At 46.8% G+C, this 15,593-nt stretch overlaps 2 protein-coding genes across 4 annotated transcripts; one reads left to right on the top strand and one right to left on the bottom strand.

Moving 5' to 3' along the window:
* Positions 1-1,172: 1,172 nt before the first annotated feature.
* Positions 1,173-4,035, top strand: Gstm3 (glutathione S-transferase mu 3). Its single transcript, XM_021157282.3, has 8 exons — positions 1,173-1,354; positions 1,628-1,703; positions 1,964-2,028; positions 2,624-2,705; positions 2,798-2,898; positions 3,311-3,406; positions 3,514-3,624; positions 3,799-4,035. Exons 1-8 carry the CDS (start codon positions 1,310-1,312, stop codon positions 3,895-3,897), a joined length of 675 nt encoding a protein of 224 aa, XP_021012941.1. The 5' UTR covers positions 1,173-1,309; the 3' UTR covers positions 3,898-4,035.
* A 6,222-nt stretch (positions 4,036-10,257) lies between these two features.
* LOC110291409 (glutathione S-transferase Mu 2-like) lies at positions 10,258-15,363 on the bottom strand. Of its 3 annotated transcripts, none has more exons than XM_021158549.3 (8): positions 15,247-15,362; positions 14,883-14,958; positions 14,392-14,456; positions 14,024-14,105; positions 13,825-13,925; positions 12,900-12,995; positions 12,707-12,817; positions 10,259-10,892 (listed from the first exon to the last, which is right to left on the bottom strand). In XM_021158549.3, exons 1-8 carry the CDS (start codon positions 15,280-15,282, stop codon positions 10,803-10,805), a joined length of 657 nt encoding a protein of 218 aa, XP_021014208.1. In that variant the 5' UTR covers positions 15,283-15,362; the 3' UTR covers positions 10,259-10,802. The 3 variants fall into 3 exon arrangements, with proteins under 3 accessions (XP_085691705.1, XP_021014208.1, XP_029331449.1); XM_029475589.2 differs by having other exon boundaries at positions 14,883-14,993; positions 15,247-15,353; XM_085835579.1 differs by lacking the exon at positions 12,900-12,995 and having other exon boundaries at positions 10,258-10,892; positions 15,247-15,363.
* Between the last annotated feature and the right edge of the window lie 230 nt (positions 15,364-15,593).

The raw sequence follows: 15,593 nt of genomic DNA, 5'->3' as shown, positions 1-15,593 counted from the left end.
TGACAGGGAACTGCCTCCACCTGCTTCCTGTACCCTTCTTTGCTGTTTTACTCCACAATATGCTTATCACTCTCCAACTAACTTGTGGATCCTGAGCATAAGAATGAGGTTACCTGGGGCTGGAGAGATGACTCAGCAGTTAAGAGCATCAACTGCTCTTCCAGAGTTTCTGAGTTCAATTCCCAGCAACTACAAGGTGGCTCACAACAGTCTATAGTGGGATCCAATGCCCTCTTCTGGTGTGACTGAAGAGAGAGAGAGCGCGACAGTGTACTCACATATATAAAATGAATAAATAAATCTTTTTTAAAAGATGAGGTTACCCTTAATGGAGTTGTGTTTTAATTGTAAGGTACTAAAACAAAAAATAGAACACATCTCAATAATTTTCATACTACATTCTGAAACAGGATATATTGGGCTACATAAGTATATTATGGATTCACTGCCTCCTTTAAAAAATAAAAACTAGAAGCAAACCATTTAAAAACAATCATGTCTGTCTTGCTAGTGAACATTATGATCTAGATCCTATACACTCCCCACAGAGCAGAGAGAAAACACACCCTCTGTCTGTCTGGTCATTTAAGACTTTTTGCAACCTGCGCCCAAACCCTTAATGCTTTGACTCCTCCCATAAACCAGCCTAACTCAACAGCATCTGCTGTTTGTCTTGCATAGCTATTTGTCACCTTTCAGTGTTTGCTCTACCCTCCTCTTTCTTGGAGTGTCCTTTGAGGCATTTCCAATGTGCATGACCTATCCTTTTTCACAGTGGGCCTGTTCAGTGTCCCCAGCCTCCCTCAGTCTTCACAGAGCCATTTGTATCTTGCTTAAAAAATGTTTCTATCCCCAAAGTACCTTATACCTGAATCGTTTCCTACCTCGCAGTTTTATGTGTCTAAATGATTTGTTGGTTTTTTTTTTTTTTTTAATCATGCTTTCCTTCTCAGCCCTTCCCATGTTCCACCAAGGGAGCCAAAGACTGCGGTTCCCTTGTGGTCGGGATCCCGCAATGCCAGCTCAACTGTGCAACATGACTCACGCTCCCCGGGTAACTAAGGTCCAGGCCCCCACTGCCAGAAGAGTAGATGAAGCATCAACAGCCCTGGGAGTTCACACCGGAGGATTTCAGGAGCCGCAGCAACTGCGCCTGCGCACCGCCAAATGACCACGCGGAGGACGGGTGGAGCATAGAGCGAGAGAGGAGGAGACAGTTCGGTCGCGTCAGCCCGGCCCACAGCGTCCAGTATAAAGTTAGCCGCCCACAGTCCATCGCGTATCCCCGAAGGGGCTAAGATCGCCCAAAATGTCATCCAAGTCTATGGTTCTGGGTTACTGGGATATCCGTGGGGTGAGTGGCCCTCGCCAGCCCAGCCTCTGGGACAGAGAGGTGCAGGCGGCCGGGCGGGGGTCAGGGGCCGGTGGGCCGATCTCCAGTCTGCCTATGGGGTCCCCAGGACCGTGGGTAGAGGAAGAAGGTACTGGAAGTTCCCGGGCATAAGCGAAGGGGCTGCCTAAGGACAATTTCCCTTTGGGCTGGGAACGTTGACAGAGAGGGTGTTGCAAGCAAGTGGGCACCGCGCAGGCGCGCTGACCGGGGTCTTTCTCGATCCCCTGCTTTTAGCTGGCCCATGCTATCCGAATGCTCTTGGAGTTTACTGATACCAGCTATGAGGAGAAACGGTACATCTGTGGGGAAGGTAATGAATGTCTGTGCGTGCGCTAGCTACAGTTGTCTTTTACCCAGAGGGTTGCACCGCACCGAGATGGTGTGGGACCCCCTGCTCCAGGAAGCTGGGAACTTTGCCAAGAGGCCCATAGAGTTATCTCTTGCTGTTCAAGCCCATCTTTGCAGAAACTCAAGGGTTAGCTTTTGGGGATTGGGAACTTGAGATAACAGGTCTTAAGTCATTTCTCAGCTAGGTCGGTAAGGGGCTTGGGTCCCACTTCTCTCTTACAGCTCCTGACTATGATAGAAGCCAGTGGCTGGACGTGAAATTCAAGCTAGATCTGGACTTTCCTAACGTAGGTGGTTTTGGAGGAGTGGGCAGAAGGGAAGGCCTTCAAGTGTATCTGTTTTCACTTCATCTCTGGCTTGGGAGAATCTAGACAGAGACTCTTCACGTTTATAGAATGGATAGAATTCAAGGGTCATTGAACAGAACTGAGAATAACATTAAGAAACACTAATATTCTCCTCTCAAAGACAGGCTATAAGAGACATGAGTTGATAGCCAGGTCTGTGACTTTATCACTGATAGATTCCAGGTATTTTCATGGTATCCTAGTATCCTTAAGTGTCCTGGTTGCTAAAACACTTTTTTTTTTTTTTAATGTATCCATAATCACCCTACTCTTACAGTTTTACTTTAAGGTATAAAATATTTACATTTTGCTTTTTAAAGTATTCCGAGAAAAGTCTATATGGCACACATACATTCACGGTGACACACAGGATTAAGCACCCTTGTCTAGAGTCAGGTGAGGACCAAGTGCTACTTTCTATTATTTATTTTGTTATTTCTCCTGGCTTCTACTCTCACACACCTTGCAAGTCTCCTCTTTTCCAGAAGAGTGGGGGACCTGGAGGACTAGGTTCACATTAACTTTCCCCTTCTAGCTGCCCTACCTCATGGACGGGAAGAACAAGATCACCCAGAGTAACGCCATCCTGAGATACATCGCACGCAAGCACAACATGTGTGAGTGGGCTGACGGGGATAGGAGGGAGGAGGCAGTTGGTTCACCTGGAGGTTGGTAATCCCGAGGGTGATTTATTGCCATCTGGCTGCAGGTGGTGACACTGAAGAAGAAAAGATACGAGTGGACATCATGGAGAACCAGATCATGGACTTCCGCATGCAGCTGGTTCGCCTCTGCTACAGTTCTAACCACGTTAGTTTCCTCATCTGGAATCACCTTTGTTGGGTTTCAGGCCAAAGTGCTAAGGATTATTCTGCTCGCTTCTATGGTGGCCATCTTTCTATCAACCCACACTGGAAGGATTAGAAACAGACTCTAGTTTTCGTGTGGTTTGTCCTGTAAGTCTGCTGTTAGCTCCTCCTCCCTTCCAAAGCCTCAGCTCTCCATCCTGCCTTCTCCAATTAAAGGCAGAAAGAAGCTGCCTAGAGAAGGGTATGGTGTGTCCATCACTGGTCCAGACCCTGACTACAGCTATTGGGGGGGGGGGCAGTATGTATAGAAGTCCAAAGACTTCTACATTAATGTGGGACCTGGGAATCAAACTCTATTCACCCCCATTGAGCCATGTGTTGACCCAACAATAGCTATTGCTTTTCTCTCCTAGGAAAACCTGAAGCCTCAGTACTTGGAACAGCTACCTGCACAGCTGAAACAATTCTCATTGTTCTTGGGGAAATTCACATGGTTTGCAGGAGAAAAGGTAGGGAGAAGGCACAGGGAGAGGCTGTCTGCCTGCCTGTCTGTCTATCTCTGCAGGTATTGGTGAGTTCCGTAGGCATGACACTTCATTGTCCTCATTCTTTCTAGCTGACCTTTGTGGATTTTCTCACCTATGATGTCTTGGACCAGAACCGTATGTTTGAGCCCAAGTGTCTGGATGAGTTCCCAAACCTGAAGGCTTTCATGTGCCGTTTTGAGGTGATGTTCACTACCCCTTTCTCAAAGCACTATGCACAGGCTCCACTATAGCCTGTAGGCCCCATTGTGTTTGCCCAACAGCAGCAGAAATCCGTGAAGTCAGACAGCATGTTTGCTATGAGTCTGCTGGGCTGGGTCAGGGTCCTAATAAGACCTGGTATGCTTTTCCTTCAGGCTTTGGAGAAGATTGCTGCATTCCTGCAGTCTGACCGCTTCTTCAAGATGCCAATCAATAACAAGATGGCCAAGTGGGGTAACAAGTGCATATGCTGAGCCAGAGCTCACTGCTGCTGAGCCATCTTGCCCTGAGGGGCCCACAATCTTAGCTCACTGTCAGTCTTGTTCCATCCTGTCCTGAGGGCCCCGCACTCTGTCTCCTCTGCTCTATCTAATAAACAGCAGTTGCATTAACTGGTGTCCAGATGGATTTCTTGGCGTAAAGGCCAAAGAAGAATGAGGAGATGTTGAGAGAAAGAGCTGTGAATCCGTGTGTAACTGCATGGACATTCTTTACTCTTTACTCTTCGGCCGAGTTCCAGGGCTTGAAGTCCTCCCCGAGCCTGAGCGGGCACTGGAAGAAGAGGTATTGTCCATTTTGGGTGGCAGGTGCTTTTGAACAGATGTGGAACCTCTGTGAAGCCATGAAGAAAGTCAAGTGAAAATGCGTAGTGCTGACCAATCAACAGAACTGGAGCTTACCAACCACCCGCGTTGAGCAGGGCAGAGAGCTTAATGTGGTAAAGGTGGCATTTCAAACTGGCCGGCTTGTCAGTAAGTTGGAACAGTTGGTTACTAATTAAAAATTAGAGAGCCCTCTACCTCATGCTAGGCAAGGTACACCTGCTGGCGATCCTGAAGACTGATACAGGTCCCTGAAGACTAATATAGGTCCCTGAGGAAGTAATCTCACTCTTAAAATTCAAATCCTATCCCGTGGCCCAACCACTCTTCCTATGTCAGTGCACTAAAACCACGTATACCCAAGAAGGTAAATTGTGGTTTCATATAAGAACAAATAGATGCTGAATAAAAGCTAGGGAATATCATGGCAGGAAAGGCACGAAATTATGTGAGTGCATGGTGATTGTGGAGACACACACTCAGAATGCCAGTGTTAGGGAGGCAGGGACAAGCAGGTTCCTGGAGGTGCACTGCCCAACATCTAGCCAAATAGTTTCTGGCCAGTAAGACACCCTGTCCAGATGGAGAGATTGGGGATGGAGGGAGGCATGACCTCTGAGGTTGTCCTCCAGCTTCCATGTGTATGTGAACACGCACATGGGTGTACAGGTGGATGCACAGTGTACAGTTGAGGGCACACACAGAATAAGCTGTATGAACCAAAACATGGCTTCATCTGAAGGCATTATCAACGTGCAGTGAGGATCAAGATCCCCTTTCAAGGCCCAGTTGGATAAGGATCTGTTTCCAAGCTAGTGGTTGTTGGTACAACTCAATGTCTGCCATTTTGCTGGACAGAGATCTCGGCTTCTTGATGGATAACAAGGTAGATGGCTATCTTCTCTTCCTTGTAAACAAGGCCTTGCCAAAACACTTCCATCAAGAGTCTTATGAGAGAGATGTTATTGTAACACAACCATGGCACTTACATCCCTTGTCTCTGTCCTAACTGTTACAGTTTGGACACTGAATGCCCTCCAGTGGCCAATATGCTCAAGATTCCTCCAGCTGATGGTGTTTTGGGGAGATGATAGAACCTTTAGGAGAAAGGGCCCATGGGGGAACATGGGGTTCTGGCTCCTTCCTCTTTCTCTGTCTCCCTCCCTTCCTCTGCCTTATTTCCTGGATGCCACAAGGTTCAAAGTTCTCCTCAGCCACATGCTCCTATCATGAGGTACTGGGCCACTACATGCCCAAAGTAATAGGGCCAAGTGACCAGAGATTGAGATCTCTGAAACTGTAAGGCAAAAATAACCCTTCTACCTTTAAAGTTGACTTATCCCAGGTATTTGTCTCAGTGGCAGAAACCTGACACATCATTGAAGGTAAATCAGCCATTCAAGGGATGGGGATTGCACAAGGGCCTAAGTTGGGGGAATAGAAACCATCTCAGAGTCTGCTCGCCACAGGGCAGACAGCAAGGAAATAGGAAATTGATCTTGTAGCTTCTGAGTAGCAATTCTAAGAAAGGTGGTGGAAAAGAGCATACAACACAGCAAGCAGCTGTAAGGTAAAATATTTAAGAGCACATGCCTAGTTTTGTGGGTTTTTTGTTTTGGTTTGGATTTGTTTTTTTGGGGGGAAGTTGTTTGTTTTTGGTTTGGTTTTCTGGTTTTTTGTTTTTTTGTTTTTTGTTTTTTGGTCCTGGCTGTCCTGGAGCTCACCTTGTAGACCGGGCTAGCCTCAAACTCACAGAGCTCCACCATCCTCTGCCTCCCAAGTGCTAGAATTGCATCTTCTATTTTTTTTCTTGGCATTATGTTGATGGCCAATTATATGGCCCAAAATGCAATGAAAGACAAGGAAGAGAGGTGGCTCTCCAGTCCCCAGTCAGTCTTGAACTCTTAATCTAACATGGCTCAAGAAAGTAGTCCTGACAAATGGCCACCTTTTGGTTGCTTCTGGTGAAGATAGCCTATTGTCTCATAAGGACAGAGGGCGAGAATGCTGTTAAATAGTGGTGTGCTTTCTTGAGTCACATCTGTAGGTAAAGCCTTTGTTCTCAATGCTTCCCATTTGGTGGAGCAGTTCCCCGAAAGTGTTAGGAAGATGGATGGTTTTGTTGTTGCAGCTTGAGTACAGGCTTAAAGCATTTCCCAATCTCAGAGAAAATAGCTTACATGATTACAAGACCATTCATGGTGGAGTTGTTTCCTGATTTGGTGGGCGGAGCAGGGACACTGATACCCGAGCTTAGAACTGCCTGGAAAGCAGCTTAAGAGGGTTTATGAGAGCACCTGGCCTCTGTATAGAAATTATGCATCCTATGTCCTCCAGTGCAGGGCAGAGCCTTTAAATAACTGTGCTGATAAAAAAAAATGCCGGAGCTGGGTGGTGAAGGAGAGGAGGAAGGAGTTGAAATTTAGCCAGTGCTTTTTCTAATGTGCCCATCAGCTCCCAGCACTTTGCTGCTGAGCTATCTAGTAGCTTCTGAGGTCTCTGGCTAACCTTCATAATGACCTCTGCTGCTGCGACAGCTGTTTTTTTTCCCGTGCCCTCTCCACCTACTCTGGAAGGCTGGCTAATTCCTGTTGGACTCTAGATACTCACAGCATGGGTTCCTGCCCTGAATCTTCCAGGCCCCACCAGCAGTAGCCTCCTGTGTCTGTTCTAATGAGCAAACTGCTCCCCCGTCTCGTTCTGAGCACTGTTAGTATTTCTAGAATATGTGGCAATTGATATTATAAATATTATTCAGACTTATAGATCTAATCCCATGTCTTCTGCTTTTTCTTTTTTCCTTTTTTTTTGTTTTGTTTTGTTTTTTGTTTTTGTTTGTTTTTCAAGACGGGGTTTCTCTATGTAGCCCTGGCTGTTCTGGAACTCACTCTGTAGACCAGACTAGCCTCGAACTCAGAAATCCTCCTGTCTCTGCCTCCCAAGTGCTGGGATTAAAGGCTGCCACCACGCCCGGCTCTTTTGCTTTTTCATGTTTCTGACCTGCTCGTTTGCCCTTGGCTTTTTCTGCAGCCCCTTTGTTCTCCCCTCCCCCATTTACTTTCTCCTCCAAGACTTCTACTGAAGCCTGTGGAAGCCATCATTTCCCCATGAAAACCCTCCACAAACCTCTCTATCCTAAATGCACACTCAGCACGGCTTTGGCCCGTTAACCACTGTAGAAATTCTACACATTTCCCGTAGAGAAACTTAAAGAGTTTCCACATAGGCCTTCTACTCCTGCACTGCAAAGCTCTCTGTTCTACTTGGAGACAGAACACAGGATAGAAAAACACCTTGTTCCTAAAACAAATGGAGGTAATTCAGACAGAAATGTTTAGAGTTGGGACAGAAGCTCAGCTTCAGGGAGACCCACGAGGACAGATAAGAGCCGGGCCAGGGAGTAGGTTATTTGATACCAAAGCCTAGCTCACTCCCTGCTTGGGACAAATGGAATGAGGTACTTTTGAAACAGTCAGGGATAGGCTTATAGTGTACTTATGAGATTTTCAGTGGAAATAATTATAGGTGACTTGTATGCAGGACTTAAATCAAGAAAAAGGGATTAGGCAGGTGTGTGTGTATTTGCCTCTTAATTAAACACATGCTGCTGTGTTAGACCGGCTAATACAGGTAATACAGAGCTGCTATATTAGAAGGGGGTCTCTGCAATAAAACAGGAATAGAACAAACAGTATCATTTTCATATTGTTACAAGTTTGAAGTGAATTAGAATTATTAGGTATCCATGTTTTATTAAAGTGTAATGAACCAATTATATTAACAGATATTCCTTTGTTGTTGCTGCTGTTGTTTTAGATAAGGCCTCATACATGACCACCTCAAATTCATGATGACCCTGCTGCCCTTCTCAGTGCTGGGATTGCAGGTGTGTGCCACCACTCTTTTATAAAAGTGAAATCAAAGTCCTCCATGGTTTCCTGCCAGATCCTGTTTCAGGTGAGAGGAGAACTCTGGGGGTGTAGGTAATGTAATGAACCCTAAGGCCACTCTGGCAGACTTAGACTTTACCTGGGAGACTGTGGAGCCAACTCATAATGTGACTTGGTTGAGAAAAGCCTGCTCTGTTTTGAAGGGTAATGTTAGAAATCTGTGGATCAGTTGGTAAAGTAATTGCATGCAAGTGTAAGAACTTGGGTTCAAATCCTCAGGAAGCATGTAAAAGCACTTCCCAGCAAGGCATTGTGGGGCATAGAGACAAGTGAATCCCTGGGGTTGCTGGCCAGCCAGTCTCAGAGAGATCCCGTCTCAAGAAAATAGAGTGGAGAGCAATACGATGTCAAGCATCCGTCCCCCACTGGACCCCAGGAGTTGTGAGCTTCCGTGAGTGTGCTGAGAACAAACCCAGGACCTCTGGAAGAGCAGCCAGTGCTCTTCTGAGCCACCTTTCCAGTCCTGACCAAGAGACCTCTTACTGATGCTTCAATGATGTTACTTATTACTGCTCTGCTGAAGTGTTCTATTTTTGTGGTCTATTTTTGGTAAGATATATGTCAAGATATTTATCGATTTATTCTATGTTATCAAAAATGTTGGTATATACTTGCTCATGAATGTAGCATGTAGTTTAAAAAAATTTTTTTTCACACTAAACCCGGCATGGCACTGGCAAGGGCGATCTCACCCACCTCCATGGCCAGCCCCAAGTGTCATCTTGCTCTGGTTCCCAGCTGCTGCCAAGCCATTCTGATCTTCAAGGCCATCAACCCCCTGTGGCTAGCCTGCAGAAAGCCAACTACCCCTCCCTCAGATCCCCTGAGCCCCGTGAAATGCTAACTCTAGAGACTTGTAATATACCAGCCAGGTTGATAAGGGTAAATCTCCGACCCCAAAATGCCCGTGAAAAGAACACAAAGCTCACCTGATGTAAGTACAAGCTGCACGCCTAGACTGGGCACGTGAACCCTATAGTATTTTATTGCCCGTCTATTAAATTCCTAGCTTCTTGCGGCTTGTCCAGGCCACGTTCTGGTTCATCTTTTCCCTCCATCTTCTCTCCATCCTATGTCTCATCTCTCCGTCTCTCCATCTCTCTTCTTCCTCTTTCTCTAAAACTTTCAGCTCTGCCTTTTCCTTCCACTGCCCAATCACAGGCTCTCGCCTTATCTGACCAATTAAGATTTCACCTGACATCACCTGAGTATGGGCACCCTCTTGAGGGAGCAGAAAAACATTTCCCCCTTTTGGTCCAAACCCTTTGTGGTTAAGCGATTTACTTTAGTGGTATGCTTTGATTCTTTGCTTATTCTTTTGAGTTTCTCTAGTGTAGTTTTTTTGTCTGTAACTACATGAGCCTTACAAAACCACCTTTTAAAAAAATATACCTGTTTTGAAATGATATCAACATGATATGACCATACAGATAAGAAAAGAAACCACAAAGAGAAAGCAGAGAACTTTTAAAAGTTAGGACTTTCCCTCCATTCATCCCGCATTTTGAATTTTTGTCACCTTGTTCTGCATCTTTTTATATTTCTAGCATATGGGTGTAATGTAATTATTGTTTTGGTTTTTACATTTCATATCGAAGATACGATTTTCGCACCAGGTTTATCAGGAGCTTCTGAGCTTGTATAGTTATTCTTTTTAAAATTTTGTTGCTGTTGTTGTTATTGTTGTTAAGGTTTTATTTATTTTTATATTATGTGCATGGGTGCATACACGTGTGTGTTTCATGTGCTTTCCTGGTGCCCACAGAATTCAAACGAGATAATTAGAACTTCTAAAACTTAAGTTCTAGGCAGTTGTGGGCAGCCATGTGAGTGCTGGAGACTGAACACAGGTACTGTGTAAGATCTACAAGTGTGCTTAACCATTGAGCCATCTCTCTAGTCCTCATGTCATTTTATCAGTGAGGAGCTTTGTTTTGTTTAACTTTTGACTTAAGGTTACTACTGTTATGATGAAACAGCTTAGCTATGGGAGGGGTTGTGTTAACCAGCCCATGCCTGAGACCCTTGAATCCAAAGATAAAAAAGATACACAGCCAGCTTTATTACTTTAGAACTTGCCTGCTAGACACAATTGCTGGGCACAGATAACTCCTGCCTGGAAAGACATGCCTTTACCAATTTATTATCTCCATCTCTCCCTCTACCCTAAACTTAGTGGCTTGTATCAGCCAACATCTTTGGCCATCCACCTGTAGCAAAGGCCAAAGGTCCTAGCTGCTCCAAGACCTTACATGGATGCTGCCTTCTTGTTCCAAAGTATGGCAGAAAAAGCCCCTCTATCTTTCCCTGCATCTCCTTTTCCTCTTGGGACCCAGAAGTCTCACCTGTATCTTCTGCCCAGCAATTGGCTCCCAGCCTTCTTTATTGACAAATCAAGAACCAATTAGGGAACTAGACCTTAGTATCAGACCCTTCCCTTACAGAGAGGCTGGGTAGAAAGGGGAGTCACTAAAGCCTTTCAGAGGAGAATGGAGATGGGACTGAATGGGAAGACTGATGCAGAGATTCAGGGACCCAGATGGGCCCCAGACCAAAGGCCAGCAAGCATAGTGGTAGATCTCCTCCTGGCCCTGGTAGTAAGGTGCTCTACTTATTACCCCAGTGGGCCATCTTCAAATACATGGGGCCTGTAAGGAAGTGGCTGGACTTCATGTAGGCAGAGATCTTCTCCAGAGCCTGTGAGTGGAAAGGAGACAGCAAAGCTTTGGCTTGTAGCACCACTGGGCTGAGCAGCTCAACCCTGTGAACTCCACGTGGGCCCAAGACCTGGAGCAGAGCAGTCAGTCTCAGCTTCAGGTTCCTTTTCCTAGTTTTCCACCTTAAGGAGAACATTAGGTGGAGAAACCACCATTGTGACGGCTTGGTGTCCTTTAGATAGTATACCACAGGTTTGGAAAAACAAAACAAAACAAAACACTCAATGATTCTACAAGCTAAGGCCTAACTGATCATTTACCAAGAGAACACCTGAAAACCAGAGAGGTTAAGCAACTTCTTCCTATTCACACAGCCTTGTCACTGTCAGCACAGGCACATTCTTTTTCACAGGGAAACGCCTGCCTATATTTGCACATAGAGGAAGGAGCAAGCAGGAAAAAAAAAAAAAAGAGGAGTTCTCAGAACATGCTTGAAAAAGAGCCCAGATCCCACCCAATGACTTAGCAGATCCTGGGTAGAAGCATCTAGGCTAGAGGGAGTCAGGGCAGGGTTCTATCTGTTCCCAGAGAACAGAAAGTCTCAATTTCTCCACCTGCTATCCAAGTCCAATATTACTATACCTCAATCAAACGTAACTCTAGCTCTAATATAGGAACTATGCTGAATTCACTCAGCCTGCGTGAATTCTTACCAAGATGCGATTCCCAGGTTAACTAACTGCTGAGGGATTCTAAGCTCCAGGACTAGCTGTTTGCACCAAGCCAGAACCCCAGGCTTCAGGATATAACTTCCAGGTGTCTCTCCTCCGTTTCTCCACAGTGATACCAGCCCTTGCAGAATCCCCAAAACTCTTCAACTTGGACCAGAAGCAGAGCTAAGGAGAACTAGCTGAGAAAGCATATCTCTTGACAGGGAGTGGGGAAGGAAAACAGATTCTGGGCTTAGAAACAAAACATTAAGTTAATGGTTCAAATTACAAAATTTCTAGTAAAGTAGATTTTTAGAAGTGTCAAACCCAGGAGCCTGGATGCCAAATGAGCAGCTGTGAGGTGACTTTCAGGCTTGGATCTCTGGCCCCAGGTGACACTGGGTGCACCTCACAATCTATTGTGACCACCATTGTGTGCTATACTTAGTCCCAGGATGAGAGTTCAGGGCCTGTCCTCTGAGATCTGACAAATGTGCCTCACATGAAAGATGTTGAAATAGATGCATGATTTCATCTCACAGATGGAAACAGGGGCATTAGAAGACAGGAGATGGAGGCAAGGTTTATCCACCCTAAAAAAGATAACCCTCCAACAAGGGCTCTGCTTGTCTAAGTCCAAGCACGGTCTCCAGCCCTAAGCTCCCACAGTGGGGAGGTGAGAGACAAAGTGTTCTGCAGGTCAGCTGCAAAGACTCACTGGGCCGTAATGCTTCACATGAACCCTCACCTTCCTAATAGCTAAAGCCAGCTAGCTGCTTGCACACTTCTGCTACGCTCTGCTTCTCAGAAGGGTCCCAGACGGGAATCCCTGTTGAATAAACACTTCAGCTTTTCATTTCAGCACAAAGAGAAAGAGCCATTCGAGTGCCACCTACACAGAACAGGACCCTATCAGTGGAAGCTGAGCCCTTGAGCAAGTGACACACCCATAACTCTCTCTACCTTGTAGGAATCCTGTAGTGACAAATTTGCTCTTATAATGTAAGGTGCTGAGCGCAGGTCCTCACAGAAAGCCAGTGTTCAATACATGATAATTAGTCTCTTAATTTAAAGATTAAGAAATCATCCTGGGAAAGGGGAAAGGAAGTAGGTAATCCAAGAGGAAGTGAGAGCAGGGCATCACCTCAAAGCGGGCCACGAAGTCCATCAGGTTTGGGAAGGCGTCCAGGCACTTGGGCTCAAACATACGGTGCTTATCAAGGACATCATAAACAAGGAAGTCCACATAGGTAATCTGCAGGAGGCCCAGGGTGAGTACACTGGAATTTGATGCCTGGGAAGAATGGCAACCCCTCCTTCCCACCCCCTCCCTTTACCTTGTCCCCTGCAAACCATGGCTGCTTGCCCAGGAACTCAGAGTAGAGCTTCATCTTGTCAGGGAGACCCTCTAAGTACTCTGGCTTCCGTTTCTCCTGAGGTAGGGGGGGAAAAGCAATCCCTACCCTCAGATACAGGCTCCCCCAGACACAGGCTCCCTAGCAAAGAGTTTGACTTTAACAGGAATGTGGAGGAAGAGTGTATGCCTTCTTAAGGCTGGGCCTGAATAGTCTCCAGATTTTAAGTTAATTCATCACTATTGATTAGACTCCTACAGACACCAGGTCCCACTTGTTAAAGGTGAGTGAGAAGCCAACCAAGTACAACTCTGCCTTTGAACTCCACTTATTGCCCAAATCAGATCCTGAGGCCAAATGAAGAGGTGCCTGTGTAGCTGGCTCACTCTGGACTCAGATGGCTGGTGCAATCAAAGAAGCAAGATGCTCAAAGCCCCTCCTAATAGAGGGCGGAATAGTGGATAGTTGAGTACTTGTTATAAAGTGAAGGCATGTTTGATGTTGAAAGGAAGGAGGGACAGGGACCTGGTGGCCAAACTTGAGCTGCCTACAGGGAAGTGGTCCAGGCTCCTGCTCCTACTAGGGGCATTGCTCGGGAGAAATAGCTGGGCAGATGTCTGAGGCCATGGTGTGTAACCCCCTCTCCCACTTCTTTATTTTAATTCATGGTTTTAGTCTCCATATTCCAAGAGCTTATTGATGACGTAAACATCTGGAACAAAAGGCCTATAAGGGTTAAAGGTCGGAGGTGAAAAGGACTCTGAATATGTAATCTAATGTTTAAAAACTGTATCTCTAGCTTGTGGAATCCAAGCTATAGGAGTCAAATGCTAAACTTGACCAATATAGACACGAACATAAGACTCTAACTCCAAACCCTGTCTTCCCCATCCTCTGGGGCACTCACAAACTCAGGGCTGTAGCAGACCATTGCAAGCTGCCTCCGAGTGTCCACGGCCTGGTTCTCCAAAACGTCCATACGAATCCTCTCCTCCTCTGTCTCTCCACCTGCGGCACACACAGCCCAGACTCACCCTCAGCAGCCCACCCCAGATTAGCCCAGGGAAATGACCACCATCCCCCACCCTGCGGCCAGCCCCACTCACACATGTGGTGCTTCCGGCCAAGGTAGCGCAGGATGGCATTGCTCTGGGTGATCTTGTGTGATCCATCAATTAAATATGGCAGCTGGATGGACAAGCAGGGAAGGTCAGATGGGATATGGGGTCTCAGCATCCCTTCCCTGGGTGAGGACAGACTCGAGGCCCAACACTCAGTGTGCCTGCCATGGGAAGCCCTCCATGGGCAGTGTGCACTGAATGGGAGAGCTGGGACAGAGCCCATCACAGAACATTGTGCAGCCAGCAGGGATGGAACAAGGGAGCAGAAACACTGATCCCAAACCCTCAGCCAGACCAGGAGGTGAGGTGGAAACACCATGCCTTCCCCAAACCTCCCCTTCCCTTGCACCTACATTGGGAAAGTCCAGGCCTAGCTTGAATTTCTCATTCAGCCATTGGCTTCGGTCATAGTCAGGAGCTGTGGTGGACAAGAGAATGTGAAAAGAAATCACTCTAGTTTCCACCTTCCTACAGAGACCAGACCAAGGAGTCAGAAAACCATTCCATCCCCTATCCCCAACCCCCTCCTATCCCACCCCAGCAGCATGGAATCTGAAGCTGAGTCTCATATCCCAAGGTTGCAGGAAAGAAGAGTGCTTGGGACTGTGGGTCCTCCATTTGTAAAGCTTACAAAAAGTTTAGGCAGATGCTAAATTATGAATAGAGGGAAAGCTGGAACCCTGCATTGGAAAACTAAACTGCCTCCACAGAGGTTTCCTGAAGGTGTAGCTACTTTTAGCTAGAGGAGCTCCACAGATCTGGGCAACAAGGGGCCAGGCACAGGGGCCCCTGAGGACCACCAATCATAAGTCAGGGAAGAGTCTGACTAAGAGGGGGTCATTACCATCTCCCATGGCGTATCTCTTCTCCTCATAGCTTGAATCTGTATATTCCAGGAGCAGGCGAATGGCTTGACCCAACTAGGAGACATGGCTGATCAGAGATTCACTGGATCCTGTTTTAACGGCGCGCGCGCGCGCGCGCGCGCACACACACACACAGAGACAGAGAGAGAGACAGAGACAGAGAGACAGAGACAGAGACAGACAGAGAGAGAGAGAGACAGAGAGAGAGAGTGAGAGAGAGAGAGAGAGAAAGAAACTATCAGGTGCCTTACAAGGAGGATCCATTTCCTAGACTGCTCCCAACTACTCAGTATATCCCGCCCAGCTTCCTCATCGTTCTTGGATGTCAGACCCCTCTCTCACCCCACGGATGTCCCAGTAACCCAGAGTCATAGGCATGGTGCTGGTGCTGTCTGGCTTCCGCGGAGCTAAGTAAATTAACTGTAACTATATCCTGCTGCACGGGGAAAGAAGCCCTGAAACTGGTAGTGAGTCCCACCCTCCTTGGCAACGCCTCTTTCTTCTCCACCCGCCCCCTCCTACCCACCCCCTGCTAGGCTAAACTCTCACCTAAGTCTTCTCTCACCTTCCAATCCTAAACCACTCCTCCTGGGAACGAGGCAAGGTCAAATCCAAAGTAACCTTGGGTGGCTCAGCAGGCCCTGCCCCTGCCTGTTCCAGCCACCTCTGCCTCCTTCTCTCCCTAAGCC

Source organism: Mus caroli, unplaced genomic scaffold, assembly GCF_978045245.1.
Source record: "Mus caroli unplaced genomic scaffold, Mus_caroli_1 scaffold_3, whole genome shotgun sequence".
Lineage (NCBI taxonomy): Eukaryota > Metazoa > Chordata > Mammalia > Rodentia > Muridae > Mus > Mus caroli.
This window is presented reverse-complemented; position numbering and strand designations above follow the sequence as displayed.

Bases quoted from the DNA above. Each gene is read 5' to 3' on its own strand.
- Gstm3 (XM_021157282.3), top strand. From the start codon at position 1,310: ATGTCATCCAAGTCTATGGTTCTGGGTTACTGGGATATCCGTGGG. The intron at 2,706-2,797 runs GTGAGTGGGCTG...ATCTGGCTGCAG, and splicing joins CGCACGCAAGCACAACATGT to GTGGTGACACTGAAGAAGAA. The intron at 2,899-3,310 runs GTTAGTTTCCTC...TTTCTCTCCTAG, and splicing joins TCTGCTACAGTTCTAACCAC to GAAAACCTGAAGCCTCAGTA.
- LOC110291409 (XM_021158549.3), bottom strand. From the start codon at position 15,282: ATGCCTATGACTCTGGGTTACTGGGACATCCGTGGG. The intron at 14,106-14,391 runs GTAGGTGCAAGG...TTGTCCATCCAG, and splicing joins TAGGCCTGGACTTTCCCAAT to CTGCCATATTTAATTGATGG. The intron at 12,996-13,824 runs GTGAGTGCCCCA...CCCCTACCTCAG, and splicing joins TCTGCTACAGCCCTGAGTTT to GAGAAACGGAAGCCAGAGTA.